The 27,430-nt window shown below is 43.6% G+C and overlaps 1 protein-coding gene and 1 long non-coding RNA gene across 2 annotated transcripts; both read left to right on the top strand.

The window, feature by feature from the left end:
• The first annotated feature begins 1,140 nt into the window (after nucleotides 1-1,140).
• Nucleotides 1,141-10,187, top strand: LOC120401074. The gene is made up of 3 exons (XR_005596267.1): nucleotides 1,141-1,290; nucleotides 4,880-4,955; nucleotides 8,705-10,187. It is a non-coding gene; the product is annotated as an uncharacterized LOC120401074 (long non-coding RNA).
• A 9,692-nt stretch (nucleotides 10,188-19,879) lies between these two features.
• Nucleotides 19,880-27,194, top strand: MRPL19 (mitochondrial ribosomal protein L19). The gene is made up of 6 exons (XM_039530665.1): nucleotides 19,880-20,034; nucleotides 21,467-21,578; nucleotides 23,140-23,258; nucleotides 23,760-23,894; nucleotides 24,870-25,051; nucleotides 26,332-27,194. The coding sequence occupies exons 1-6, from the start codon at nucleotides 19,947-19,949 to the stop codon at nucleotides 26,545-26,547; spliced, it is 852 nt and encodes a 283-aa protein (XP_039386599.1). The 5' UTR covers nucleotides 19,880-19,946; the 3' UTR covers nucleotides 26,548-27,194.
• Nucleotides 27,195-27,430: the final 236 nt, after the last annotated feature.

Here is a 27,430-nt window from a genome sequence, read left to right as displayed (position 1 = left end):
GACCACCAAAACTCCTGCCCAAGGAGAGCTCAGCTGCTTGTTCCACTCAGTCCTAGCAGTCAATTTCCACTTCCAATACTGCCTTCCCAAGGGGAAGGGGAAGAAAAAAAGACAACCTAGCAAGATACTTTTCATTTTAAATGAAAGCTGAACTCCTCCTGTTAACAAGGGGCCCTCCTGAGTCCCCTCCAGCTCATCAGTGATTGGAGCTGTGGATGATCAGTGTCTCTGAGAACCAGGCCACTTAATCTTTGATCCTGCACATGCATAGCCTCAGATTGCAATGAGACCTACTCACCTGAATAAAGCTAGGCAATTAGGTCAATGTTTGCAGGATTGGGACCCATGTGAATAAAGTTACAAAGGTGAAGCCCAGCTTTCAGGCTCAGGCCCTAACTCCATGGCAGATTTTTTTCCCACCACTAAAACAAACAAAAAAAACCTACTTATGTCTCTTTTTTTAAAAAGGAAGCCTGCATCGAAACGTAGCTACGTGAAAACCACATCTGGTTCATGCTTATGTCAAGCCCAGCCACTGGAATTAGGCCAAACTTTCCAGAAACATTCCCCTTTCAACTGACAGCAAGCATGACAACTCCAAAGGATAATTTTTTTGGTTTTTGAGTGTGGATACGCACCTACCAAGGGTCTCATGATAAAAGTGAGCAGGCAGAATACTGTGGGGTCTATACAGGTGGACTCCTGCAGCCATGCAGAGCCTCAGTGATTTTGGTGGAGAGGTCCACCCATGTGAAACTCCTGGCAGGATCAGGCCCTGACAATTGACATTCCTCTGGCTCCCTCACTACACTTTATTTCTCCTCTAACTTTAATCCCAGATGCTGGTAAATTTGCTGAAGCTTCACAGAGTTTAAAGAAAATAGGTTATTATCTAGGGCACAATAGGATACTAAGAGCTACATGTGATTTCTGCCTCTATTGTTCTTGCTAAAATGGATATATATCGCTGTAGCTTATAGGTATGAGGTAATCAGCACCTATTTCCAGATATAGTTCATCATGATCACCATATTCTATGCTGCTTACCAGGCAGGACAAATAAGCAGTAATAGGACCTCTAGAAACTTACCAGCAGTTCATATAATGTTTGGGAAAGTGAAACACTCTGGCAGTATTTGCCTGAAGCAGCCCACCCTGTTAGCTGGTGTTGATCTTCCTGATTAAGAGTTAAGTGGGTTCTGTTGAGTCAATGATATAATGCAGATGAGAGAGACTCTGGTGACAAAGGATTTAGAGGTCCGGAGTCAGGACCCTCAAGAGTAGCTAAAGGTAGGGAGCAGTCTTGAGTTGACTTTTACACTCTTGTTAATAATGTTGAGCCCCAGGAAGGGAGGGAGTTTTTAGTGTCTTTATGGTGTGTGGGCTTTGGTTTTGAGAAGGTTTGGAAAGACCTCACACAGACAGAAATAACTCTCCAGAAAGAAATGATATATCAGCCTCTTAGAACTGGGCAGTTCAGTTTAAACTTATCTCCAGAAATGTCATTATCCTTAGGGCATATGGGAGCATCAGCTGTGAGTTTCAAACTGAAAATGGCCACCTGTCCCAAATGCAGCAGAGACAAAGGATTATGACTTCATTGCTTATGGTCCCAAAGGATAAATATTAATTGGTGGATTGGTGCAAATCTGTAACTCCCTCTTAAGAGCAACAGACCCTGAAATTTGGCCATCCTTCCAAATATGTTTCCCAGGGGATATACCAACATGCATTTTTGTGTCTTGTTAGTGGGCTGGAAATACATATGATCATACAAATTTAGAGGTGACAAAGCCTAATGGAGCCCATGTCCCACAGAGGCAGGATACAATCACCCAACAGAGGGTATAATAATCATATATTAAACTGACATGGCTCTTGATCTCAACCAAAAGGACTGACTGCCCACTCCATAGGATTACTATGGAGTATGACATATGGTATCCATGAAGCTGTTAAATTGAGATCTATTTAAATGTACATTCCAGAATATGCAAAATCCTGTAATCCATCTACATTTTGAGACCATGCTCATCACTTTGTTCGTACTAAACCTTAGGCCCATGTCTGCCAAAGACTGTTACATGATTGGACAATCCGAGAACTTCATAGTGCCTGATTATACATAAATATACAGGATGTATTGGGCCTGATTTCCCGAGAGGACTGAATCCAGAGAGGACCTTCCATCTTCAGCTGAAGTCAGTGTGGGCAGTGGGTAGGGTGACCAAATAGCAAATGTGAAAAATCAGGATGAGTTGGATGGGGGGCGGGAGGGCGCGTAAATAGTCTCCTATACAAGACAAAGCCCCAAATATTGGGACTGTCCCTGGTCACCCTAGCTGAGTGCTCAACAACTCAAAAAAAATCAGACCCATTGGCCCAGATCCTCAAAAATATTTAGTCACTTAACTCCCCCGAGTTATTTCAACGGGAATTAGGTGCCTAAATAGCATTAAAGATCTAGGCCATTATGCCTAACCACATTTCTCCCACAAGTATCCTTTTATATTATGGGGTTTTTTTTCCAGCAATCAGTTTCCTTCTTTACTTGTATCTTGCACTGAATTCTCTCTCTTATAATATGGCCACTGTTTAGCTGTATATTTATTTTGATTTACAGATTATGTTTAGGTGCATATAACATAGTGGTCTTCTCTTTCTCCCTCCAACACACACCTCTCTCTCTCACCCCTCTCCTGCCTGCTTATAATATTTCTGTTTTACATAGTGCAGATCTTACAGTGCTTTACAAAAAAAGTCTCATTCCAGAAAAGGAAACTGAAACAGAGAAAAGGCACAATGACTTGCCCAAAGTCATGCAGCCTGTCACTGAGAGTCAGGAATAGAACCCAATTCCCTTGATTCCCAGTTTAGTGTTCTAAACATGGTGCCTTCTGGAGATGCCTTATGGCAATAACTATTTTCCGAATTACCCTACAACTACTTTCTCAGTAATGCTACTGCAGGCCTTGCCTGAAAAGGGGGTTTGTAGAACTGGAGCTGGATTAAGTTTAAGTTTTGGTATGCCATTATCTAAATCATTGATGAAGATATTGAACAGAAGCAGACCCAGAACCAATCCCTGCAGGACCCCACTCGTTATGCCCTTCCAGTATGACTGTGAACCACTGATAACTACTCTCTGGGAATGATTTTCCAGTTATACACCCACCTTATAGTAGCTCCATCTAGGTTGTATTTCCCTAGTTTGTTTATGAGGTCATGCGAAACAGTATCAAAAGCCATACTAAAGTCAAGATATACCACATCTACAAGACTTATTATCCTGTCAGAGAAAGCTATCCGTTTGGTTTGACACGATTTGTTCTTGACAAACCCATGCTGACTGTTGTTTAGCACCTTATTATCTTTTAGGTGTACATCCTCAAAGTGATTCTACAGTCAAGGACTATGGGATCAATCCCAAATTTGTTTCTAGCATGGACCACATCCTGAGAGAGATTGTCTCATGGACCCACCTCTCCTCTATTTCTTGATTATAGAGAGCATTTCCCACTCACAACTGCATAACATTGTGGTGGCAACTACAGTAATTGCTTATATTGGAAAGTAGTATTAGGAAAGTACACTGTTTTAGCTGTCTTACGCCTTGATCTTACAAACACATACATGCTTAATTTTACGCACGAGTCATCCCATTAATATCAATGCGACTATGCATATGTGTAAAGTTAAGCAGGTGTCTGCAGGATTGGGGCCATTGTAGTCTATTGCTTTTCCTAAATTATGTCAGATAATTTAATCCAAACTTCAACTCAACCAGTTTAGCATGTCACTAAAGTACAACTTGTCTTGACTAGCATTTTAGAAGGTTAATTAAATCGAACTAACTAGCTAATACAATCTAATAAACCCTTAAATCCTAGTCTAGACAAAAACAATGTTTTGGGTTTTTTTAAGTGAATCACCTGATCTGCTTTTGATTTTCATTTAACCTCTTCCCTTCCTACTCTATTTCTCTGAGCTGAAAGGAGGGGACCAGCATCATATGACCAGCCAGCTGTCTGCTGCAGACCACCAGCAAGTGTTCCACAGATCACTCTTTGGGAACCACTGACTTATCCCCAAATTTACCAAACCAAGAGCTTTACAAATCCAAGAACAAATAAGAATATAGTTGTGAAATGTACTTTAAAACAAATCCATACTGGTTGGTTTTAAATATCCCTTTGACATGGAACAAACCCAAACAAAACAGCATTCAGCTATTGCATGACACCAAGAAAATGCAAATGCCTAGAAACAGAAAGTGAAACTCACTAGTCTGCTTTCCCTGTCCATGTGATGTGCAGGGTGAAAAGTAAAAAATTAATGCAAATAGTGAAAAATCAGTATGATTTCTAAAATTCTTTTGGCTTTAATAAACTACGGCCTTACTAGTAGTTACCACAAATATGGAACAGTTTTCGTATATTAACAATCTCCCTGGATTTCCAAGATCCAAGTTAGGAAAATTAAGAATTTCATATTTGTGGGCTGTAGCAGCCAGTATTATTGGGTCACAGGTAATATTAGGGCTACTCTTTTAGGGCCTGATCCAAAACCCATTGAAGCCAATGGACAGACTCCTATTGACCTCAATGGGCTTTATATAAGGCTCTTATACTGATTGTTAAGTATGGCATTCACTTCTAATCACAAGGTCTATAGGAAAGTGTATTACTCTCACAGAGGACCTCTGCAGATATTGGACCCAACCCTGAATCCAGTGAAGTCAATGGCAAAACTCCCACTGAGAGTTCAGAAGTGTAGGACTGAGCCTTTATTCCACCACTATATTGCATTGGGAATACAATTGTTTTAAGTTACAGTACTTCCTTCAGTCACTTCACATCCCATTTTCTTTCATTATCAGCAGATCCACCCCAATTCTCGAGTGCCAGAAGGATATTTCATTGAAGTTTAACACCTCCAATGAAGCTTTATAAAAGGTGAGTGTTAATGGAAGTGAATGCTCAAGAGCATATATGGAATGTAAAATATGATGATTCACCTCAAGTGCAACTCAACCGTGAGGCAAAAGCTGAAGCGTTCTATCGTTATCCAGGGGACTAAGATACTTTACTCCTTTTTATGCATCTAACAAATTAAGTAAAAAAGCTCCAACTCACAGATCTTAGATTAGTAATAAAAAAGGGAATCAGAGGAAATACCTTTCTCGCAGTGGGTCACATTAATCCCTGGTATAACTTCATTAACATCAGCGAACCACACGTAAGCTTCCTCAAAAGATATGGTGCGTGGGATCCAAGTGATGTAGCAGTTGGTGAATTGTGTAAAGCCGGCCCAGTTTGCTTTCCAGTAGTTCCAGCGAGGGTTTTTATTGGTGCTCACAATAGGTATGGTCACTGTCATTCAATCCTTACCATGTGAGTTTTTCCATACACTGCTTATAGCTTGAAGTAGAAAATGGGTTTCAACAGAACTTGAAGACAGGAGCTGTTTTCTTGGACCTGACAGCAGTTTACAATACAGTATGGCACACTAGTCTTCTGGTAAAACTGTCAGAGTTCTCCCAGCATTGGTAGTGGACATTATTGAACTTCTACTTCATGACCAGTGTTTTGGGGTACATATGGGAGATGGATTGTCTTCTCCATGCACTTGTTCTAACAGTTTACCCCAAAGCTCTGTGCTTGCTCCCACCCAGTTCAATCGGTACACAAACAACCTGCCACTGATTCAGTCATGCAAGTTTATCTATGCAGATTACATCTACTGCAGTCCCTAGTCACGCTCTTTCACTGAATTGGAGAATGCCAACCTGGCCAAGATGGCAACCTACTGTAGCAGTTGGTGCCTCCAACCAAGTGTGACCAAGACAGTTTCAAGCATCTTCTACCTCCACAAGACAACTGGTAAACTTCAGTTAGATGTCTTTCTCAACAGAAAACAACTGAAACACAAGGCAAAACTGGTCTACCTTGGTGTCACACTGCTCTTTGACTTTCCACAACCATCTATAAAAGACTGCTGCCAAAGTCAGGACCAGGACCAATCTAATCAGCAAATCACCTGATGAGTGTCAGCTAAAGATGCTTGGAATGGTTTCCTTATCACTGATCCAACCATTCGACCATCAGGATTTGGCCTGCCATGTCACCTTTGGACTCTGCTGAACAGGTTTCAAACTAGTCAAGGAATATTTGTAGCAGGCTCTACACATGGGGTCTTCACAACAACCCACTTTGTCAATATGGCCTCCATTAGTCAATGGCGCATGTTGTCGACAAGGTGTCAACTGACTAGATTTCATGGTGGCCTTTGGGCTCTTCATTCTACCGATGAAGTTGCTGTCGGATGGAAAGCAAGTACTGTAAACGCTAGAAGAAGCAGCTCAAAGTGGATGAGTGACTGGCTGGTGGCCCAGGTGAGGTCAGAGGAGCAGCTTTCCTTCCATCTGACAGAATGAAAAGTACCCCATTGTTCTGGATCATGGATGAGGGAGGTCATCAAGTAAGGGCCAGTCCAAAAGGTCATATCCACTTTGATCGGATTCTGTTTCCCCAGATGATGTGGTGGTTGTTAAACTCTCCAACCTACATGGCAGGATGTGGGCACTTGGAAGAATATTTGGAGTAGGCCAGGATTGGTTATATATTTGCCACTCTGAAATGGCTGACTCCTACAATATCCACCCACACCAGATTTCAGAGCCTGGGGTCCAGCCTGAGCAGGAACATCTACACTGCTATTTTTAGCCCATAGCACAAGCCCAAGTCAGTTGACCCAGGCTCCGAAACTCACAGCCACAGGGTTTTTTTGCAGTGTAGATGTGCTGTCAGCCTAACACACCTGATTTAATTTTCTGTGTAGATGCAACCACAATATATATACTGAATTTCTACTAATGTTAGCAATGACCCACCAGTTGGAGGAGGTAGACCAGGGATTTCTGAACAGGCATATAATTTTTTTTCAAACACAAATGATTTAAAAGGTCTATTCACAAGTAGCTGTGCTATTTAACATACAATTAAAGCACTCAAGAGACCAGCTGATATCCGGACCCAGTTATACTATATAAACAGAGAGCGACAGTCCCTGCCCTGATAAGCTTGTACACAAATTCTAGTGCATAGATCCCAGGTATGGAGCTGTGTTCCAGCTAGTATTTAACAAGTAGCATGTATTTAGTACAGCAACGTTACATCCTCCACTGTACCCCTGCACCATGACTCAGGCTTTGCTGGTCTTGTGGCTCTCTCCATTTATTGTTTAATCTACTGGGTTTCTACCAGACAGCTGTCACTATGGCAGTTCCTGTCCTGTTAGTTCACAGATAATCTCATCAGTGAAAAGTACACGATTTAAATGTACTGAAGAGACAGAAGTTAGCTGAAACAGAATGTCACGGCATGGCCTAATAAATAAATTCCTCACTTAATCTGCAAACCCCATCTTAGAGATACTGTACCAGCTGCACTGCAGTGTTTTCTCCTGTGCTGACAGGTTGATTCACTTATTTTCACCTCACTAACTCAGCTACAGCACACCTGCCTGCCTATAAACAACCTTCTCTTTTTAAAAAAAAAAAAGTGTCTTTGCTGCATAAGCTTAGGCTGAAAACCAAAGTACATTCATTCATTGAAAAGAGGCACCGTGTGAACTGAATATGGATACAGGGCTAGTGATTTGTCACATGGTCAAAGGAAGAAAGCCACAGCTGGTGGTAGAATTTCTCTGGGTTTGGGGGGCAAAGGGAAGAGACAGGAAGTTACATAACTTGAAGCAGCATCTATGTCCAGCTGCTTTAAGCACTTCCTGCTACCTTGACAGAGAATAAGGCAGGAAAGCAGCACTTCAATAGGAATAGAATGGTGCTTTTCAAGTATATGGAAGTCCTCTCATTGACTTCAGTGGAATACCAGGCATAAGATTAAGCATTAGTAGCTCTACCCAGCTTGACCTCCTGCACTGCTGCAACTCATACTTGAACCCACTGGCACTGGTTTTAAATGGGATTTATTGCAAAATAAAAGATAGTGGGGCAAATTCTACTTGACTACTAGCAAGATCTTGCAGCAATGTAACTAGAATTTAGCTCATTTTGTTTCAGTGAATATGGATCTGTGACTTTGAGTAATTTTAACATGGATTTATGACTTCTGCTCCTTCCCTCCCACCCCGCCCCCATGACAAGGGTATGAGGGTAGGTATAATTTACTATGGCAAACCCACAAGCCCTAATGATGCATTAATCAAGGGGGAAAAAATTGTGCCTTTGAACTCTCCTGCCTACTGAGAGAGTAATAGGGTTATAAACTGAAAGAGAGCAAATATTGACTGAGAAATGCAAAGGTACCTGTGAGTTCATCCCCCGTCTTCAGTTTACGCTTGCCTCTCGAGATGAATGAGTTCTCTCTCGTAATCCACTCTGATTTTTAAAGCATCTAAAGAAATAGGATGCTGCGTATGGACATTTCAACTGTGCCCTGCTCAAGTTTCAAGGCTGGTCTGGAGTGGGCCATCTTTATGATTTAGGGAGCCCTGAGCAAGAGAAGGACCTCAAATTGCTAGAATAGGGTAGGTGTAGAGTAGGGCGGGCCAGGAGTTTTTCCTTGGGTCTCCACTAGTGTTATTACCAAAGGGGTAGCTTGGACTAGTCCATAAATTAGTTTGATGGTGTTCCCTGAAGTCCATGATCCCAAGCACTCATTTCTATTGTTTGCACTTACAGCCAGCCTTGGGCACAGAAATTCCAAGAATCTCAGTATCGTCCCCTGGTAATTTTGACCACAGCTGAACTCCTGAGGACCCAAGAGACTGCTGCATAGGGGGAAAGACTCAGAGTCCATTTATTGTAGCATTATCTCCATTCTGACATCTTATTTTGTCACTGTGTCCAACCTTCACCCCCATGGAAGTCTGTCACTCCTTTATCTTGTGGACTAATACTTTATCACCTTCTGTACAAGTCTGGAACAACTCTATCAACATATTTATGAACACATTGCACATTTCATAATGGCAGAGAATATGAGGGTTTATAAATCCCTAGGTAGCACAGATTAATCATCCCTTCTGTAACCGGCAACTGTGCTGTGTGTCACGTCCATGATTTCACGATTTGAAACAAAGCTAAGATTCAGACTCAAAGAGAAGTCACGGTAGTAAATTGCATCTTAAGTTCTTAATTACCTAAAGACGCCTGGAGGGGATTTTTAAGAGACTTGATTATTAATACAGGACCAGTATTTTCAAAATGCACCACTGTCAAAGTTCACATTTCATGTATCTCCCATTCCCTGCAACATAAGTCATTGGCACCTGTTTTTTAATCCCCCCCTAAAGTTATATAATCGTCAGCAGCTTATTCTTCAAGTCTGGCATTTTAAAGAGAGCTTGTATCAACAAGTTGGTTATGTGCCACAAAAGTAATGCCCACAGCAACAGGTATTCCTGGAGCCTCAGGTAAAAGTGAGGGTATTTAATGAGTGCTTCATTAATCAGTGCTTTGCAAGCGAAGGGCGGGAAAACATTAATAGTATGGCAAGGTTAACCATAAGTGAATCCAAGAGAACGTACATGTCACAACTGCTGAAGTCCCAGAGATTTTTGGACTGAACAAGCTGACTTTAAAATCCATCTCCATAGAAAGCAAAATCCATGCTGTTACAGAAGAATATTTCCCCCTCTCCCCTCAACAAAGTAGAAAAGTTGTTTGATGGATGTGTTATTTTAATGTATAGATTCGCAGCTCTTAAGGCCAGAAGGAACCATTAGATCATTATCTGACCTCTGGTATGGCAAAGGCCATAGAATTTCACTCAGTTCCACTTGCACTGAGCCCAGTTATTTGTGTTTTGGTTGAACTATATCTTCCAGAAAGATCTGCTTTGCTGGCAGATCATTTTAGATAGCCTAATAAAATTTAGATTTCTTTGGACCAGCCTGCTTTAAGATTCTGCAGTTGCCAATGATCCCAAGGAACTATTCTGGCACCTGGAGATATCTGGGACACATGGGATGATAAATGGAAACCTCAGCCAGGCCCTCTTTTCCCCCGCAACCACACCCCTGCACTAGTGACCAATTGGTGGGGCTACAGCAGCTCTGCCCCACTTGAGGATGCCCCTAAGGAGAATAAATCCTCCAGTGGCTGGCTAAACTGGCTTGAGGACAGTGCAAACTTACTACAGAGCAGGATCTAAGCCACTTCACACAGGAGTAAATGAATCTATAAGGCTCAAGGCAGGGGGGACTCAGGAGCAGGGATTCTGTGTCACCTCTCCCACTGACTTGCTGTGTGGATCAAGTGCCTCACTTGATCCATCTAGATCAGTGCTTCTCAAAGCCAGTCCACCGCTTGTTCAGGGAAAGCCCCTGGCGGTCCAGGCCAGTTTGTTTACCTGCCGTGTCCACAGGTTCGGCCAATCGCAGCTCCCACTGGCTGCGGGTCGCTGCCCCAGGACATTGGGGGCTGCGGGAAGCAGCAAGGGCCGAGGGATGTGCTGGCCGCAGCTTCCTGCAGCCCCCATTGGCCTGGGACGGCGAACTGCAGCCAGTGGGAGCCGCGATCAGCCGAACCTGTGGATGCGGCAGGTAAACAAACCAGCCGGACTACCAGGGGCTTTCCCTGAACAAGTGGCAGACTGGCTTTGAGAAGCACTGATCTAGAGAATAGGTATCAGAGTTCTTTTCTCCCTTGCAGAGGGCTATAAAGTCTAATTGTTGTTTGTGACATGTTCTGAGAAGCTAAGAAGGAAGATCTCATAGACAGTGCACAGGATCCTGTTTGTAAGGGCTGAGGAACTTTTTGGAAGGTGCCAATGTTACATTTTTTTAAACTGTCCCCTCTCCCGTGTTGACTCCCTGCGTGTTTCAACTCTGAGCAGGGAGCACTGACAGCATTTGTACCTGGTTAGGGCTGAACAGTCATTATTCTAATGAAGCACAGACTGCAAGAAGGAATCTGTTTCTGTCTGACTTCTCCTGTTATGTAACCAGTGTCAGAAAGTGACCCCACTATTGATCTAGCTTATTTCTGACATTTGGGGTAACTTTTTTTTTTATTTTAATTAAACACGATCTCATCACTTTCTGCTGTCAAATCAATCTAGTACTAAGCTTTGCTTGAAGGGTAGAACTACTGCAACCACACATTTTCCACGGGCTAAATCCCAACGTCCTAATGTAGCCAATACTCATTCTCCCTTTCAGAAAAGCCAGTGGGCGTTTTCCAAGTAGGGTCTGAGTATAAGTTGAGTAAGCACTTCCAGGATTTGGTTCCACTTCATTGTTTTGGAATTCAGCCTCAGATCATAGACTGATGATTCACAACCAGGAGTAGACAACAATCAACTGACAGACGTTGCCCATATGTTCTGGGAAAACTCACTTCCTCTATATTCAGAGTATATAAGGGTCTCTTTCTGAATGAAGACAAAACAACAATACTAGGTATTTTACTTACTGCCTTCTCCTGTGATTCCATTCCAAAGAATTCCAAGTGCCCTGAACCCACAGGAGAACTCGCTGCACTTTCCACACCCACTCATCCATGCCCAGGCAGCTGCATTGGGGAAGCCACAATTTGGCCTTGGGGTTGGCTAGCTGGAGTCATAGTCCTTGAAATTTTAGGCTGCAAACATAAATACATTTCAGAAACTGAAATTTACATCATCCTTCCAGATCTACTAGAGCCCCTCCCTTTCTGTGGAGCCCCCATACTGTATATGTATTTATCCTCACAAAAGAGGAGTGCTATTACCACATTACAGGGCTTGCCTTGCAAGGTCAAGTTCAGCAGCTAACCACAGCAATACAGGCAAATCCTACCTCAGTTTCCCCTTGTTGTCCCCAGAGCTGTCTGAATTTGCCCATCTTTTCCCTGCAGACTGAACCAGCAGCCAACTTACCTGTCTAGTTCCAGGCCCACCTCTAGGCACAGTTAGTACAGTTCTAATGTGAACCCATTCATAAACACCAAAGTAAACCCAGTTAAAAGGCAGCAGTTCTCCCATTCCATTGCACTGAGTTCAAGGCCCATTCTCCAGGCCAGCTACCCAAGAACAAAGACCCCTGTTTCATGATTCTTAAACTCCTAGCCATTCACTATACCTTTTACAGTTGTCCTACCACAACCCTCACCTGGAGGCTCATCCAAGTGGGTTCCCAATGCTCCATTCTCCAGACCCCTCTACCTGCAAGCCCTGCCGAGCTCCTCCAGACTCATCCTTTTGCGCTTGAGTTCAGCTTAGCTAAGATGGTTCTTCCTCTTTACCTAGAAGCCACCACATGAACATTCTCCCCACCAGGGCTCACCAGTTTTGTTTCTTCCCCACCTCAGCAGCAGCTTCTAACTCCTGCTCTCAGACATCATCACCAGCTTTCTTTTTCTCCTCTCCCCTAACTGCTCCCTGTCTCTCTATATCAGCCAGGTGCCCTCCATCAGGCTAACCCAGTCCCTCCTCAACAGGCCAATCACCTTGTGACATACCCACCACGTTACAGAGGGGGAACTGAAACACAGAGATCCAAGGTGACTTTCCTGAGGTCGCAAAAGAAGTAGAGCTGGGTTCCCTAACTCCCAGACTAGAGCCCTAACCCCTGGGCTATTTTTTTTCACCCCACAACAGGTGTGTTTCTAGTAGGATCCCTCAGGGATCAGTTCTTGGCCTTGCTCTATTTAACATTTTTATCAGTGAGCTGGAAGAAAACATAAAATCATCACTGATGAAATTTGCAGATGACACAAACATTGGCGGGAGGGGTAAATAATGAGGACAGGTTGCTGAACAGAGCTTGCAAAGGTAGGTGCAGACAAACAATATGGCCAAACGTAAAGTCATTCATGTAGGAACAAGAATGTAGGCCACTCTTACAACATGGGGGGCTGTATCCTGTGAAGCGGTGACTTTTAAAAAGACTTGGGTGTTAGGGTGGATAATCAGCTGAATGTGAGCTCCCAGTATGAGGCTGTGGCCAAAAGCATTAGTGGTTGGATGTATAAATAGGGAAATATCAAGGAGTAGAGAGGTTATATTACTGGTGTGACTGCTACTGGAATAATGTGTCCAGTTCTGTCATCCACAGTTCAAGAAAGATGTTGAAAAATTGGAGAGGTTTCAAAGAAAAGTCATACGAATGATTAAAGGATTGAGAAAGACTCAACCAGCTCAGTCTATTTATCTTAAAAGAGAAGGTTAAGAGATGACTTGATCACAGTCCCTAAATACCTACATGGGAAATAGAAATTTGGATAACAGAGTTACTCTTCAGTTTAGCAGTCAAAGATCCAGTGGCTGGAAATTGAGGCTAGACACATTTAAATTAGATATAGGAAGCAAACTGTGAGGGTTATTAACCATTGGAACCATTTACCAAGAGTTGTGGTGGATTCCTCATCACTGGACATTTTAAAATCAAAATTGGATGATTTTCTCTCAAAGACCTCATATAGTTGGAACAGGAATTAATTCAGGGTCTCCTATGGCCTGTATCATGCAGGTCAGACTAGATGATCATAATGGTCCCTTCTGGCCTTATAATTTGTGAATTACCAGCATGCCCCCAACAACTGCCCTGTTTTATAGAAGACTGTTTCAGTATTATAATCCTGAAATTATGTAAATTTTCATGCTGTTTCCTTCTTTGTGGTAGGTAATGTGGGAAGGGAACCCTTCTTATCCCATCTCTCATCTACTAAGAAAATTGAGTCAAGGTGGAAGGGTTTCTAGTTTGCTTGTAAATATCTGAAAATAGAGAGGACAAAGCATTTGAATATATGTTGCAAGGACTAATCATGCATTGGCATAGGACGGAATAAATATGTGATAGAATTTAATGAAGCGATGAGGGAACTATGATGCTGTTAGGAATACATTCAGCTATGGTGGAACAAGGAGCTAATAAATTGTTTTTATGTTGAAAGATCCAGCGTTAAAAGGCTAAAATCTTCATACACCGGGACAATTTTAAACCCTAGGTCCTTACTTTTCCTCTATCAAAAGAACCTGTGCACCTATTTTGGCCTGTTTGGTGGCCTCCCTGATTAGCATGGTTATTTGGATTATCCCCAAATTACTTCCCCACCCCAACCCCATGCATCATCTCTCAACGGTGCTGGCACTGAAAAATCCTTAGGGAGAGGAATCTTTGCTGAAAGTAAAATACGTAGTTCTTGTCGATGGGACTTTTTTATTTTCAAAGTTAGAGTGCCCTCTGCTGGCCCCCAGATCTTCAGAATAGTATAATTCAGAATGTGATTAATCCAGTTGCATTAAATCGGCAAATGCCAAGTAGTACCTGCCTTTGTCCCAGTGACAGGTTAGGATCCAAACCGCTGAAACACCACATTCTCTCACAAACCATGCTAATTCTCTCATGCTAATGTGATGACTCATGCAGAGCACAACATCAGCCTCCACCAATAAACAGGGGCACAAGAGCACCATAGGCACCATGGTTGATCTAATTTATTTATAAATTCAGACATGTTCTGGAGAAACTTCTTGCAAAATTTAATTTATGGTGTATCATTTATAAGCCTTCATTCACCTAAGAGCTTGTGTTTGTATGCAGAGCCTATGTAACCACTAGTTTGTGCCACATTGTATCAGATATATGCAGCCTGTTATTGACACCTAAGGAAATGTAACTAAAACAGCAATGTTAAAAGCAGCTCAATATTACAAATGGATATAGAGATCAATGTAGCCACCATTAAACTCTCAGTGCTTAATTACTTTGAAATGCTTTATAACTTTCCCTCACAGGAATGGAATAGTTGATTAAATTCTATTTCAGCAGGAGTAATGAGAGGAATTATTCTTAAACCGTGGCCCATGAGATACTGGTGGTAGGCAGAACCTTTCCCGGAAGCCGCATGGAGAGGTTTCTATCACAATGGTAAAGATTCCATCAGTCTTCTACCTGTAGTCAAGTTCAGGACTTTTTACATGTCTCCAAAGGCTTTCTGACAACTAAACTCACCAAAGAAGTAAATCTCTGAACTTTGCGTGGCTGTTCACATCTTTCTTTTCTGTGTTCCTTTGGTCAAACTGTGGTCAGATTTGCAGACATCACCCAAACTGGAGGGAATAGCAAACACATGGGAGGACAGCGCCTCACTGCCAGGTGATATGTGGTCTAATTCTTAATGAATTTCTCCCCTCAGCCAAAGGGGAGGTTTTGACTATCTTTGTGCTCTCCTAATTATGGACTCTTCCAGGGGCCAAAACAGTAATTTAGAGCAGCTCCTGGACATTCTAATTTATATGCAGTGTTGTAACTTATGGCAGTCTGCTCAGCGCTGCCTGGCATTTCCCAGAATTCCTGTAGTGCCATGGGTAGGGCCTGCCCCCATCTGCACTCAGCCCCATCTCTGGCATGCCCACAGGGATTAGGAGGAGAACAATGGCAGCCCTATGCTGCCCTTGTGCTGAGTGAATTCTCCTGTATTCTGTTGCAGTACTGCTGAAATTATATATAGGGGCCAGAGCAGGTGACAGAATCTGTTTCATGGCGTGATTAAAGCAGTGGGGGATGTGAGAAACAGGGGTGGATTCAGTACACCGCTACCTCAATATAACGCCACCCAATATAACATAAATTTGGATATAACGCGGTAAAGCAGTGCTCCGGCAGGGCCGGGCCACACACTCCGGTGGATCAAAGCAAGTTCAATATAACCCGGTTTCACCTATAACGCGGTAAGATTTTTGGGCTCCCAAGGACAGCGTTATATCGAGGTAGTGGTGTACTAATAAAGTTAATCACACAGGGAGGAAATAAACAACAGAGATACAAAGTTAGGGGATGTAATCACATACCCATTGTATTAGTTTTGCCTTATCTCTTTAAAGTAACCAGAATATTATTTTTTCTTGCAACAAGTGTGAATGAGGACTGGAAAACTGGGAGATGTATGCATAGAAGGATCTCTGTCTAACACTGTTGAAAAAGATCCCCCGAAAAAGCTTCAGGTGACAAAACCCGGCATCACCTTCTGACTGCATAATTTGTTGTACTAGACTACTACATCTACACCACAGGTGTGCAAAGAGGTGTGATTTGTGACTAACACATCTGTGAAGTCCTATGCAGCTATACTGTGCTTTTACCAGTATAGCTTCTTTGCGGGAGTGGGGGAGGCGGAGGGAAGGCTACTAGCCTACTATACAGTACAACTTTGCCAGTGTAGCTGTGTTCACACTAGAGGCACATTCCTGTTGTGGTATATCAGCAATCCTAAACCAGTCAAGTGCTCCCATGACATGGCTGTAAACTAGGGGCCTCCAACCTTTTTACGCCCAAGATCACTTTTTGAATACAAGGGCAATCCAGGATCTACCCCACTCCTTCCCTAAAGCCCCACCCCACTCACTCCATCCACCCCCTCTGTCACCATCACTCGCTCTCCCCCACCATCACTCACTTTTACCGGGCTGGGGTAGGGGTTTGGGAGGGGGTGCGGGCTCTGGGATGGGGCCGAGGGGTTTGCTGTGTGGGAGGGGGCTCTGGGCTGAGCCTGGGGCAGAGTGTTGGGGTGCAGGAGGGGGGGTGGGCTCTGGGAGGGAGTTTGGGTGCAGGAGGAACCTCCGGGGTGGGGCAGAGTGTTGGGATGCAGGAGGGGGTACAGGGTACTTGCTCTGGGAGGGGGGTCACGGTTGAGGCAGAGTATTGGAGTGCAGGAAGGGGCAGGGGTGTTGGCTTTTGGAGGGGGCTCAGGGCTGGTTTGGTGTGCTGGAGGGGGTTCAGGGTGCTGGCTCCGGACCAGGGGTTGGAGTGCAGCCTCCAACCGAGCAGCACTTACCTCTGGTGGCTCCCGGTCAGCGGTGCAGCAAGACTGCTGCTAAGACGGGCTTCCTGATGACCCCAGCCCCACACCGCTCCCAGAAGGGGTCAACACATCCCTGCGGCCCCTGGGTGGGAGGCAGGCGGCACGTGGCTCTGTGCGCTGCCCCTCTTTGCAAGCACCGCCCCTGCAGCTCCCATTGACCACAGCTCCCCGTTCCTGGTCAAGGGGGCAGTGCTCGCAGGCAGGAGCAGCGTGCGGACGGAGACACTGCCTCCTCTCCCCCCCCCCCTCCCGGGCCACAATGGCTGCTTCTGGGAGCGGCGTGGGGCCAAGGTAGGCAAGGAGACTGTCTTAGCAGCAGCCCCTCTGCATCGCTGCAGATCGCGATCGACTGGAAGATCCTCTAGGATCGACCAATCAATCACGATCGACTGGTTGGTGACCACTGCTGTAAACTAACCCAACAGGGCTCTCCGGAGATCAGCTAGACTGCTAGAGCAGTGTTTTTCAACCTTTTTTCATTTGTGGACCCCTAAAAAATTTTGAATAGAGGTGCAGACCCCTTTGGAAATCTTAGATATAGTCTGCAGACCCCCAGGGGTCTATGCCCACAGGTTGAAAACCACTGAGCTAGAGCCTAACAAAGGCCTGGTCTATTCTATGAAATTAGGTCAGTATAACTATATTGCTCCAGGGTGTGAAAAATCCTAATCCCCCCATATGGACAGTGCTAGGTTGACAGGAATTATCCAGTCTCATAGACTTTAAGATCAGAAGGGACCATTGTGATCATCTAGTCTGACCTCCTGCACGTGCCAGGCTACAAAACCTCACCCATCCACTCCTGAAATAGACTTTTAAACTCTGGCTAGTTACCAAAGTCCTCAAATCATGGTTTAAAGCAGATGTCCCCAAACTAGTGGGGTATGGTGGGATGTTCAGGGGGGCACAGTGGGCCTGAGGTCTGCTGTGGCTCCACTTCCAGTCATGGCCCCCACACCTGGCCCTGTAGCCAGCCTCAGCCTGGCTACCGGCCCCCACTGCAGCCTGGTTGCAGCTCCGCTCCTGAGCCCAGCCTTGGCCCCTGGCTGCGGCTCTGTCCCCAGACCTACTCCCAGACCCACCCTCAGCTGCAGCCCCAGCCTTGGCCCCATTACCCCTGTCTGCATCCTCCTACCCTCCAAGCTGTACCCTGCTCCTGGCCAGGGGTGGTGGTCGGGGGTGCCAACCTCAAAAGTTTGGGGACCACTCGTTTAAAGACTTCAAGTTAAAGAGAATTCACCATTTACACTAGTTTAAATCTGTTAGTGACCTGTGCCCCATGCTGCAGAAGAAGGCAAAATCCCCCAGGGTCCCTGCCAATCTGACCCGGGGGGAAATTCCTTCCCAATCCCAAATATGGCAATCAATTAGGCCCTCGGCACATGTGTGAGACCCACCAGGCAGATATCTGGGAAAGAATTCTCTGTAGTAACTCAGAGCCCTCCCTATATAGAGTCTCGTCTCCAGCTATTGGGGACTTTTGCTCCTTGCAGTTGCTGTTGGGCCACATCATTACCATCCCTTCCATAAATTTAATCAAGTCAGTTAGGTTTTTTTCCCCCACTACTTCCCTTGGAAGGTTGTTCCAGAATTTCACTCCTCTGTTAGAAACCTTCACCTAATTTTGAGCCCTAACTTGTTGAAAGACAATTTATATCTATTTGTTCTTGTGACCACGAGTGCTTAGCTTAAATAACTCCTCTTCCTCCCTGATATTTATTCCTCTGATGTATTTATAGAGAGCAATCATATCTCCCCTCAGCCTTCTTTTGGTTAGGCTAAACAAGCCAAGCTATTTGACTGTCCTCTCATACAGTAGGCTTTCCATTCCTTGGATAATCCTAGTAGCCCTTCTCTGCACCTGTTCCAGTTTGCATTCTTAAACATGAGACTCCAGAATTACACATGGTATTTCAGACGAGATCTCACCAGTGCCTTGTATAATGGAACTAACACTTCCCTGCCTCTACTGGAAGTACCTCGCCTGCTGCATCTTAGGACTGCCTTAGCCTTTTTCATAGCCACATCACATTGACAGTTTATAATCATCCTGTGATCAACCAATACACCCAGCTCTTTCTCCTCCTTTGTCAATTCCAGCTGATAAGTCTCCAGCTTATAGCAAAAATTATTGTTGTTAGTCCCTAAATGCATGACCTTGCACTATTAAATTTCATCCCATAGCTATTACTCCGGTTTACATGTCATCCAGATGTTCTTGTATGATATGCGAGTCCTCTTCCATATTGAACTTGTGTCATCTGCAAATTTTATTAGCACCCTCTCACTTTTTGTGCCAAGATCAGTAATAAAAATGTTAAATAAGATTGGTCCCAAGAACAATCCCTGAGGAATTCCACTGGTGACCTCCCTCTAGCCTGACAGTATGACCTGTTGTAATCTCCCCTTTATCCAGTTCCTTATCCACCTTTCAATGTTCATATTAATCCCCATCTAAATCTCCAATTTAACTAACAATTTCCCATGTGGAACTGTATCAAATGCTTTACTGACATCGAGGTAGATTCGATCTACTACATTGCCTTTGTCTAAAAAAAATCAGTGGTTAGCTGCTCAAAGAAGGCGATATGGTTGGTCTGGCGCGATCTACCTTTTATAAAACCATGGTGTATTTTACCCCCATTACCATTCACCTCTACGTCCTTAACTACTTTTTCCTTTTAAATTGTTCCAAGACCTTACATACACCTGAGGTCAAACTGACAGGACTGTAATGTCCCGGATCACTGTTCCCCCTTTTCCTGTCGCTCTAGCTCCCGCCTCTCGGAGCTGGAGTCCCCAGGAGGACAATCCCTCCCGCCTGCCGGCGCAGCCAGCGTCCTGGTTGAAGCGCTGCAGCTGCGCCCCATGACGGGGGCAGCGACTGAGGGCTCCGCCTCCCGCCCTCCCCGCACGGGGTCTCACCCATCCACGCGCCCCGCCCCCCCTGGGGGGGGGCCTCTCCCCGCAGCCCCTCCTCCCGCTCTCCCCCGACTCAGAAACCAGCCCCGCCTCCGAGGCAGGGCTCCGGCCGCCCTGAGGCCTCGTTCCGCTTTCGCCGGTAGTTTGGGACGCTGCGCGGGCCGTAGCTCCATTGGGGGGCGCGCATGCGCCGGGTACGTTAGCTGGAGCCGTCATGGCCGCCTGCGGCAGGAGGCTGCTGGAGCAGGCGGGTGTGAGGGCCCTCGCTATGGCGTCCGCCGCCCGGCCCGCAGCGCGCTGCCGTAAGGAACCGGGGCCTGATTTCAGCCCCCTCCCCGGGCTTCGCCCCTCAGCCCCCAAAAGGCCGGGGGGACCTGGTCCCTCCTCCCCGTCGCTGCCCCCTTCTCGGGAGGGGGCTGGGCCTGCCCGGGTCCCTGCCGCCCCGCTCCCCCGTCACCCTCCCCTTCCCGGGGCGGGCCTGCCTGGCTCCCGTCTCCCCTTTTCCCGCCGGCCACTACCCGCTTTTCCGCGGGGCACCTGGGTCCCTCTTCCCTGCCACTGCCCCCTTTGCTGGGGAAGGGGGGGCTGCCTGGGTCCCTGCCCACTTCACTGCCCCCTTTGCTGGGTGGGGGGTGCTGCCTGGATCCCTGCTTCCAGCCCCCTCACCACCACCCCCTACTTCTTTGGAAGGAAAGTGCTTTCTCTGGCCTTGGGATGTGTGTTGCACCTGGTGACATTGCTTTGGGTTACAGTCTCATGCAGTGTTCTAGGGCTCATTTTCTCTCTAGCCTCTTAAACACTTCTTTCTAAATTGACAATTGTATGGATTACCCTAGTTTACAGGTTCAAGAGATCTACTAAGAGGAAGGATGATTTTGTGGTTCTGGTCTAGGACTGTGAGTGAAGAGAGCTGTACTTTTATTCCCTACTCTGTTATGGACTGAGACCTTGGGTCAGTTATTTAGCCTCAGCTGCTTCACTTGTACAAATGACATAATGATTTTGAGAAGCCTAGTTAATGTAAATTGTAACACAAATTTTAGATGTGATAGTGTTATAGAAATTGTAAAGTATTACTAGTTTCTGAGCTGGTAAATTCTAGTTGTTCCGTACTAAATCAAAGAGCACTCAGAAGTTATGGTGCTTTTGAGGGAGATATTTCAATGAACTATTATATTCATCAAGCAGTGAGCTCTGCACAGATCTTGCATGCAAGAGTATTTTTGTACTTTGTGACACTGCAGTAATAAGTCCTTTTGCAATGTTCAAATAGTAAAACATAAAATTACCCGAGACTTCTGCAAATCACTGAGGAGAAAGTATTAAAGTCTGTAGATTAAAAATAGATTTAGATGAGTTTAGTCTTAGCTTGGAAAATATTTCAGCAGTAACTGCTTGAATAAAGTCATCTGAAAGCTGTTCTAAAATGTGATGCTTAAACCAGAGGAAGAAACATCATTTTTCTTAATCTCCTTTTGACTCATCTAAAACTCTTTGAATTAGCTTCTCACAGTTTCCTTCTATCATATGAGCACTAACAAAGGAAGGCATTTTCTTTTACAGTTGCCTTAAGATGGTACTGGTGGCTCAGAGGAAGCACACTGCAGATGTTCATAGTATTTTGAAGGGTTGAGAGTTGCTTACCTTTTAATTGTATGCATACTTGTTATGGGGGTTGCTTTTACTCCTGGTTGAAATAGGTTTATTTTCAGCACCATCTTTCTGTCTTTGAAGGGTGCTTCTCTTCCTCTGGACTTCTGAGGGCTAACAGTGGAGAACCTGCAAAATTTCAGCCACCTCCAAAGCCAGTTGTTGTTGACAAACATAAAGAGGTAGCAGAGAGAAGGTAGGATACTTTGTTGCCTAACACAGTGTATAGTTACACTTCTTAAAAGTTGCTGCTCCCTTGCTTAGTCATCGGTTGAGTTATTAATTATACGAGCACCTCCTGAAATCCCCTCAGCACCGTTATGCAAAGTACAGTAAACATTTGCTAAGGTCTAGCAGAGACAATTTGTCAAAAAATGGGCTTAAAATACTTTCCCCTGTGACTTGCATCCACAAAATACTGATTCATGGATTAGTCTATGTAGTTGTAAACGTACATGCAAGTCTAGGTTGTGTTTTGTTGAGCTTCATTATATTAATTGCATGTGTATCTTCAGTACAACAGGCTGTCATAGGGAGAAAGTACACATGAGTGGAAGTTGAGAGACCTGGGTTATGATTCTGGCTCTGCTGCTGACCACCTGCTTGTCCTTGGGCAAGTCACTCTTTCTAAAATGTTGCTGCCACTGGTGCTGGTATCCTCAGTGAGAAGGCTAGTGTAGAAAGGGCACAAGTGTTTCTATTATTATATCACCTAACCTGCTCTGGGCAACATTAGGTGATGGTGATTAAAATGTTTCTGCACTGTTGGTGGTAGTGCAACATTGGGAGATTTCCCAGAGAAGTTTAGTGTGTAATCAGCCTAGGAGTGGGGAAAGTTTCTTAGAATCAAAACGTTGACCCCTGTGAGGGTATTCAGGTTTTCATTACTTGAAACTGTCTTCATAAGGGGTAAGATTCTGTGCTGCACTTCTTAGAACTTGAAGCCAAGAGGGATTTTTACACTCACACACTTTAAACCACCTTTTCTGCCCTCTGGGGTCCAGAGCAGCCCTTTGATGCTAAGTTATGGTAGCCTCCCTGGGCTACCCTATGGACAGCAGCACTGACCAGAATCTATGCCGTTCTGTGTGCTGTGCTTCCACTGCATAGCCATGCCCCTACAACAGGGTTTGCGAAGCGATCCTCAGAGGACCATCTGCATCTGTCTTCCTAATTTTCTGTCATGCAATTCCGGTCAGATCCCGGGTTTTTATGGTCCCTCTATGCATTTCTGGCCCCATTATCCCATGTAAAGGAGTGGGGGTGAAAATCTGATCCACTGTGTGTCTTGTGGGCTCCCATCTGCTAGGAGCAAGAGAGACTTCTTACAACTTGTTTCACGCACAATACTATTCAGCCATGAGCCATCCAATGAGCCGTCCAATGTTAGAATTGAACCATGAAAGGTTCCATTACTAATCCTCCTTGTCCATAGTTCTAATGCTCAAAAGTGATAGCAGTGACAAAAGTGATAAATAGAAAATTATCACGCACTCAAAAGGCCAATGTAGGCACTTGTGTAGTTTGTATTCAGATATTTTGCAGCTACATCTTCTCATTGAAAGGAACTTGGAGCATTCAAATCAGGAATTGCAAAAACTGCTATTTATGTCAGTGTGAAGGCAACCTGCACACACGAATAACAGAGGTCTTTAATGTATAAACCAAATATTTTTACTTCAGTACTATGGTAAATTGTAGGTTTTAATACAAGTTGCTTCTTTCTTATACTCATAAAGGTTTTGACTTCCCCACAGGTTCTTGAGTCCTGAATTTATTCCCCCCAGAGAGAGAACAGATCCTCTTAAATTCTATATTGAAAGAACTGACATGATACGGAGGCGAAAAGTGCTCAACATTCCAGAGTTCTATGTTGGTCAGTTAACAGCATTAGGATTTTTAATAACTTTTCTGGTATTGGTCATTGATATAGTAATAAAAAAATTAATGGCATAGCTTTATAACAGTGTTACTATTTTCTGCTGCCAAATTTAATGAACAGTATAGGATCAATTAAGAGAATATGATTAATAGAAATATTGCCATTTGAACTCAGTGAAAACACAAGTTATTTAGATGCAGACATTCTCTGTGCATTGCTTACAACCTGAACGCTGCCGTGTGCATGTGGTCCAAGAAACTTTTGTCTATAACATTCCTGTTTATAGACAAAAGTAAATCGCATTAATGATGTGAACGAAATCTTTGAAGGCAAAGAAATTTTATTTTTATATAAATATTTAAGCCTACATTTTGTAAATTCAGTCTCTTACAAAGATTAATTTAGTTGAGTGGGTCTGTTAATGTTTGCACTTAAAATCTGACGACGACTCCATGTTCCAGGAATGATTTACTGACTAGTCTCTCCTTTGCTCAGGAAGCATCCTTTCTGTTACCACAGCAGATCCATATGCCAGTGACAAAACCAGCCGTTTTGTAGGAATTTGCATTCAAAGAGGAGGAAAAGGACTTGGTGCTACCTTTGTGCTTCGGAATATTATAGAAGGGCAGGGTATGTCTTCGTACAGCTTTCATTCTTACATTAGGACTATTAAATGGAGGAGCTATAGTATTTAAACTATATATAAAATGGTATATTACAGAAATCTTGTTTGCAGTTGAAATGGTATTAGAGTATTAAAGGAAAATCATCATCTTGCATACTACTGTTTCTTGTTAGGCTTAAAACAAGATGCACTGCAAGAGGCAATGAGGCCTTGGTGTACAGTATATCTCAGCTGCTTAAAAATCTGGCACATCTGGGTTGATCTCATGTTTCAACTCTAGTCAAAAGTAATACATCTACTAACTTCATTTATGAGCTGACTTCGTAGTAGATGGATTTTAATATTATTCTAACAGCCTTACAAAAAACACTTTGTTTTGTAGTAGCATCTAGGGCCCAACCAAGAGTGAAGTACCATTGTGCTAGGCCCCATAGAGCTTAATCCTGATTCTCACTTGTCTCATATCAGTCCTACATCACCTCAGTTCTAACCTAAGCTACATTTGACTCTAGGTCTCCATAGTGGAAGACCAATGTAGCAGCCTGCTGCATCACACACCTCCTTTCTGGTGCACTTTAAAGCCATTGTAGGGTAATACAGGCATTGCTTTGTCTGCATTACTATGAATATAAGCAGGAATTAGGCATTCCTTATTTTGCGTAAATATATCTCAGGTGAATAATCACCATTGTACCCAAAATACATTGAGTAATTTAAAATTCATGCTTGTGGCTCCCTCTTAAAGTCTATACTTATAAGTGCTTCTGCCTCTTGAGCTAGTCTAGACCACAGACTTCAATTTTTGTAAAAGAGAAATGTATACAATACTGTATTCAAAAAATAGACCCAAAATGTAACAACACTATCCTCAGTTAATGTAAGAATCTGAAACACTAACATGCAATATATCAAACCCAGACTAGGTTTCTTATGGCCCCTGATTCTCAGCTACAAGTTAAATAATTGTTTGTCTTCTTAAGGTGTTGAGTTTTGCTATGAACTGTACAATCCTCGAATCCGGGAGATCAAGGTTTTGAAGCTGGAGAAGAGACTAGATGACAACCTGATGTATTTACGGGATGCTCTTCCTGAATATAGTACTTTTGATGTTAACATGAAACCTGTGCCCCATTCAGCTAATGATGACATTCCTGTAAACCAGGTATGAGTCTGGTGTGATAGAAGTTTGGTGGGAAAGTGAGGAGGTGATTCAAGTGACTTGTAATAAAATAAAACAAACACTTCATATCTAATGTGTTAGCTTGAATCCAGCCCTCTAAGACCACTGGACTATCAGGTGCCACATGTAAAACAAGTTTGGTCTTATTCTGTTTTCATAGTGAATAATCATCCACAATGCAGTTGAACTATCTGTTTTAACAGAGAACAAGGAGTGATAGGCATAAAAAATAAAAATTCTAGAGGTGGGCTCTCCAGGTCAGAGTTGAGGCACATGTAGGGGATTATGTGGAGAAGCTTTCTCCATGCTGTATGTGTTCTGTAGATGGAAATTAGATGTCTGCCCAACCTCCCTGGAACTATTTGAATATTAAATTGTCTTTTTTTTTTTTAGGAGAATCTGTCTGTAAAATTACATGAGGGAGGAATGCTAGTGGACAATAACTTGTCATGCTGAGGGTAAAAATTTAGTGGATGTAAAGTAGATAATTTCTTTCCAAAAGACTTAAATCACATACATCTGCTACCCTCTTCATTAGCTCGGGAAGACTTGTAGAAGGTAGGCTATCCCATGCCAGTTCAAGTATGCAAATCCTGTACTGTGCCATGTATGGTACCATCTGTTAGAGAAATCATCTTCCAAGTTTAATACCTATCTCCTTTAAGTTCTTGTATAATGTTTATCACTATGCTAAAAGCAGTGTGGCCTGCATATGCCTATGTCTAGTGGCATTGACAGACTGCAGGGGGAAACCACAAGAGAGGGTGTCAGGAAAAAATTAAGTATTGGAAGTTTGACCTGAAGCGTGAACATGTGCATCTTGAGGGTGATGGAGGGCGTATGACTGTTTAACTGTCCAGTAACAATTAATAGTTCAAAATGGGAGGGAATATTTTAAGTGATTATGATAGTAAACTAAGGACTAACAGCCCTGTTACTGAAGAGGAATACCAAGTTGTTTGTGAGATAAGACCACATCTAACTTTGATCAGAAGTGGGATTCAAAAGTAGATTGAAAATAGATGAGCCTTGTCTACAGAAGAGTTGTGCACATAGGCATGAAATTACTACATTTCTTCAGGAATAAATTCCAGTTAGAACTGATCAGTAGCTCTTTAGAGCTGATTTTAAAGTCAAACTTGGCATCACTTTCTTTTAGAGCACAAAAACAACTAGTGCCAAGTTGAAAAAGCATCCTAATGCAAAAAAGTCAAAGTTCTATGCAGACTTGTATCTTAGGTATTCTTTGTTTCCAATCCTAGCTGAAAGTCAAAATGAAACCGAGACCCTGGACAAAACGTTGGGAACGACCAAAATTTAACATTCAAGGAATCCACTTTGAACTACCTGAAGAAATGATGAAAGAAGCACAAAAGTGGAGCAGACCCTGGATAAAGTTTGATATGCTGCGAGAATATGATACTTCAAAATTAGAGAAAGAAATATGGAAAGAAGTGAATGAAGAGCTAAAAAAATGATACTGCTTTTATACAGCAGATTACTGAGGAGGGAGGCTACCTGAATTTTTTAAATATATAATTCCTCAATTGTGTAAGACATTTATAGTCAGAATGTACAATAAAGTACATTTGTGTATATACAGTGCAGTGGTTTTAACCTCCTTTAGTTTCCACTTTTGAGTAGGGGCAGTGAGTCCCATTCTCTTCAGTAAAATCTTGAGAAATTATCTTAAAGTATTATATCCAGCCCCCTTTTCTAGGCATTCTCAGCCTTTACAGTAACAAAACAGGCCTTCACTGCTACACTTTTCATGTTACTCATTTGACAACAGGCCATAGACACCTCGCTGGATTCATCACTAGTAGTTGCCAAGGGGGAAATGTTGCTTTGAATGGTCTGACACATGCAAGACCATGGAAGCTTTAAAGGGACAGATGTGACCAGGGACTAGTCAAACTTTTCTATTCCTAAAGGTTGTATGTATCAGTCTGAGCTAGGAATTGCATGTTCGGTTTATCAGCAAGGTTACCAAGCTTCCCCCAAGAAAATTGGCTGGCAGTGGGGGTAGTAATTAGGTCTCAGGACAAGTAAACAACTCCAAAGAAGTACTACCTGCTGAATTGCATGCACTGGTTCAGTCTGGGTTCAAGAGGCCCAGCAAACAAAGAGCTTTAAGAATAAAAGGTCAGACTCAACTGAGCCACATCCCTCTTTGATTTAAAAAAAGACAAACACAAAAAACCCCCACAAGATTGTACCCAAGAAGGCAAAATCCTCTTAGAAGGGTGTGAAGAACTGGCCAGGGTCTCCCTGTAGAAGATGGGAGATAGCTGGTAAGCTAGCATACAGGTAGACTATTTACAGAGAAAATAAAACAATGCTTTTGTCCTAAATGTATTG

This window comes from Mauremys reevesii, linkage group 3, assembly GCF_016161935.1.
Source record: "Mauremys reevesii isolate NIE-2019 linkage group 3, ASM1616193v1, whole genome shotgun sequence".
Classification (NCBI taxonomy): Eukaryota; Metazoa; Chordata; order Testudines; family Geoemydidae; genus Mauremys; species Mauremys reevesii.
This window is presented reverse-complemented; position numbering and strand designations above follow the sequence as displayed.

Excerpts from the sequence above, each read along its gene's own strand:
- MRPL19 (XM_039530665.1), top strand. The coding sequence starts at position 19,947 with ATGGCCGCCTGCGGCAGGAGGCTGCTGGAGCAGGCGGGTGTGAGGGCC. Across the intron at positions 20,035-21,466 it reads CCGGCCCGCAGCGCGCTGCC|GGTGCTTCTCTTCCTCTGGA; the intron begins GTAAGGAACCGG and ends CTGTCTTTGAAG. Across the intron at positions 21,579-23,139 it reads AAAGAGGTAGCAGAGAGAAG|GTTCTTGAGTCCTGAATTTA; the intron begins GTAGGATACTTT and ends ACTTCCCCACAG.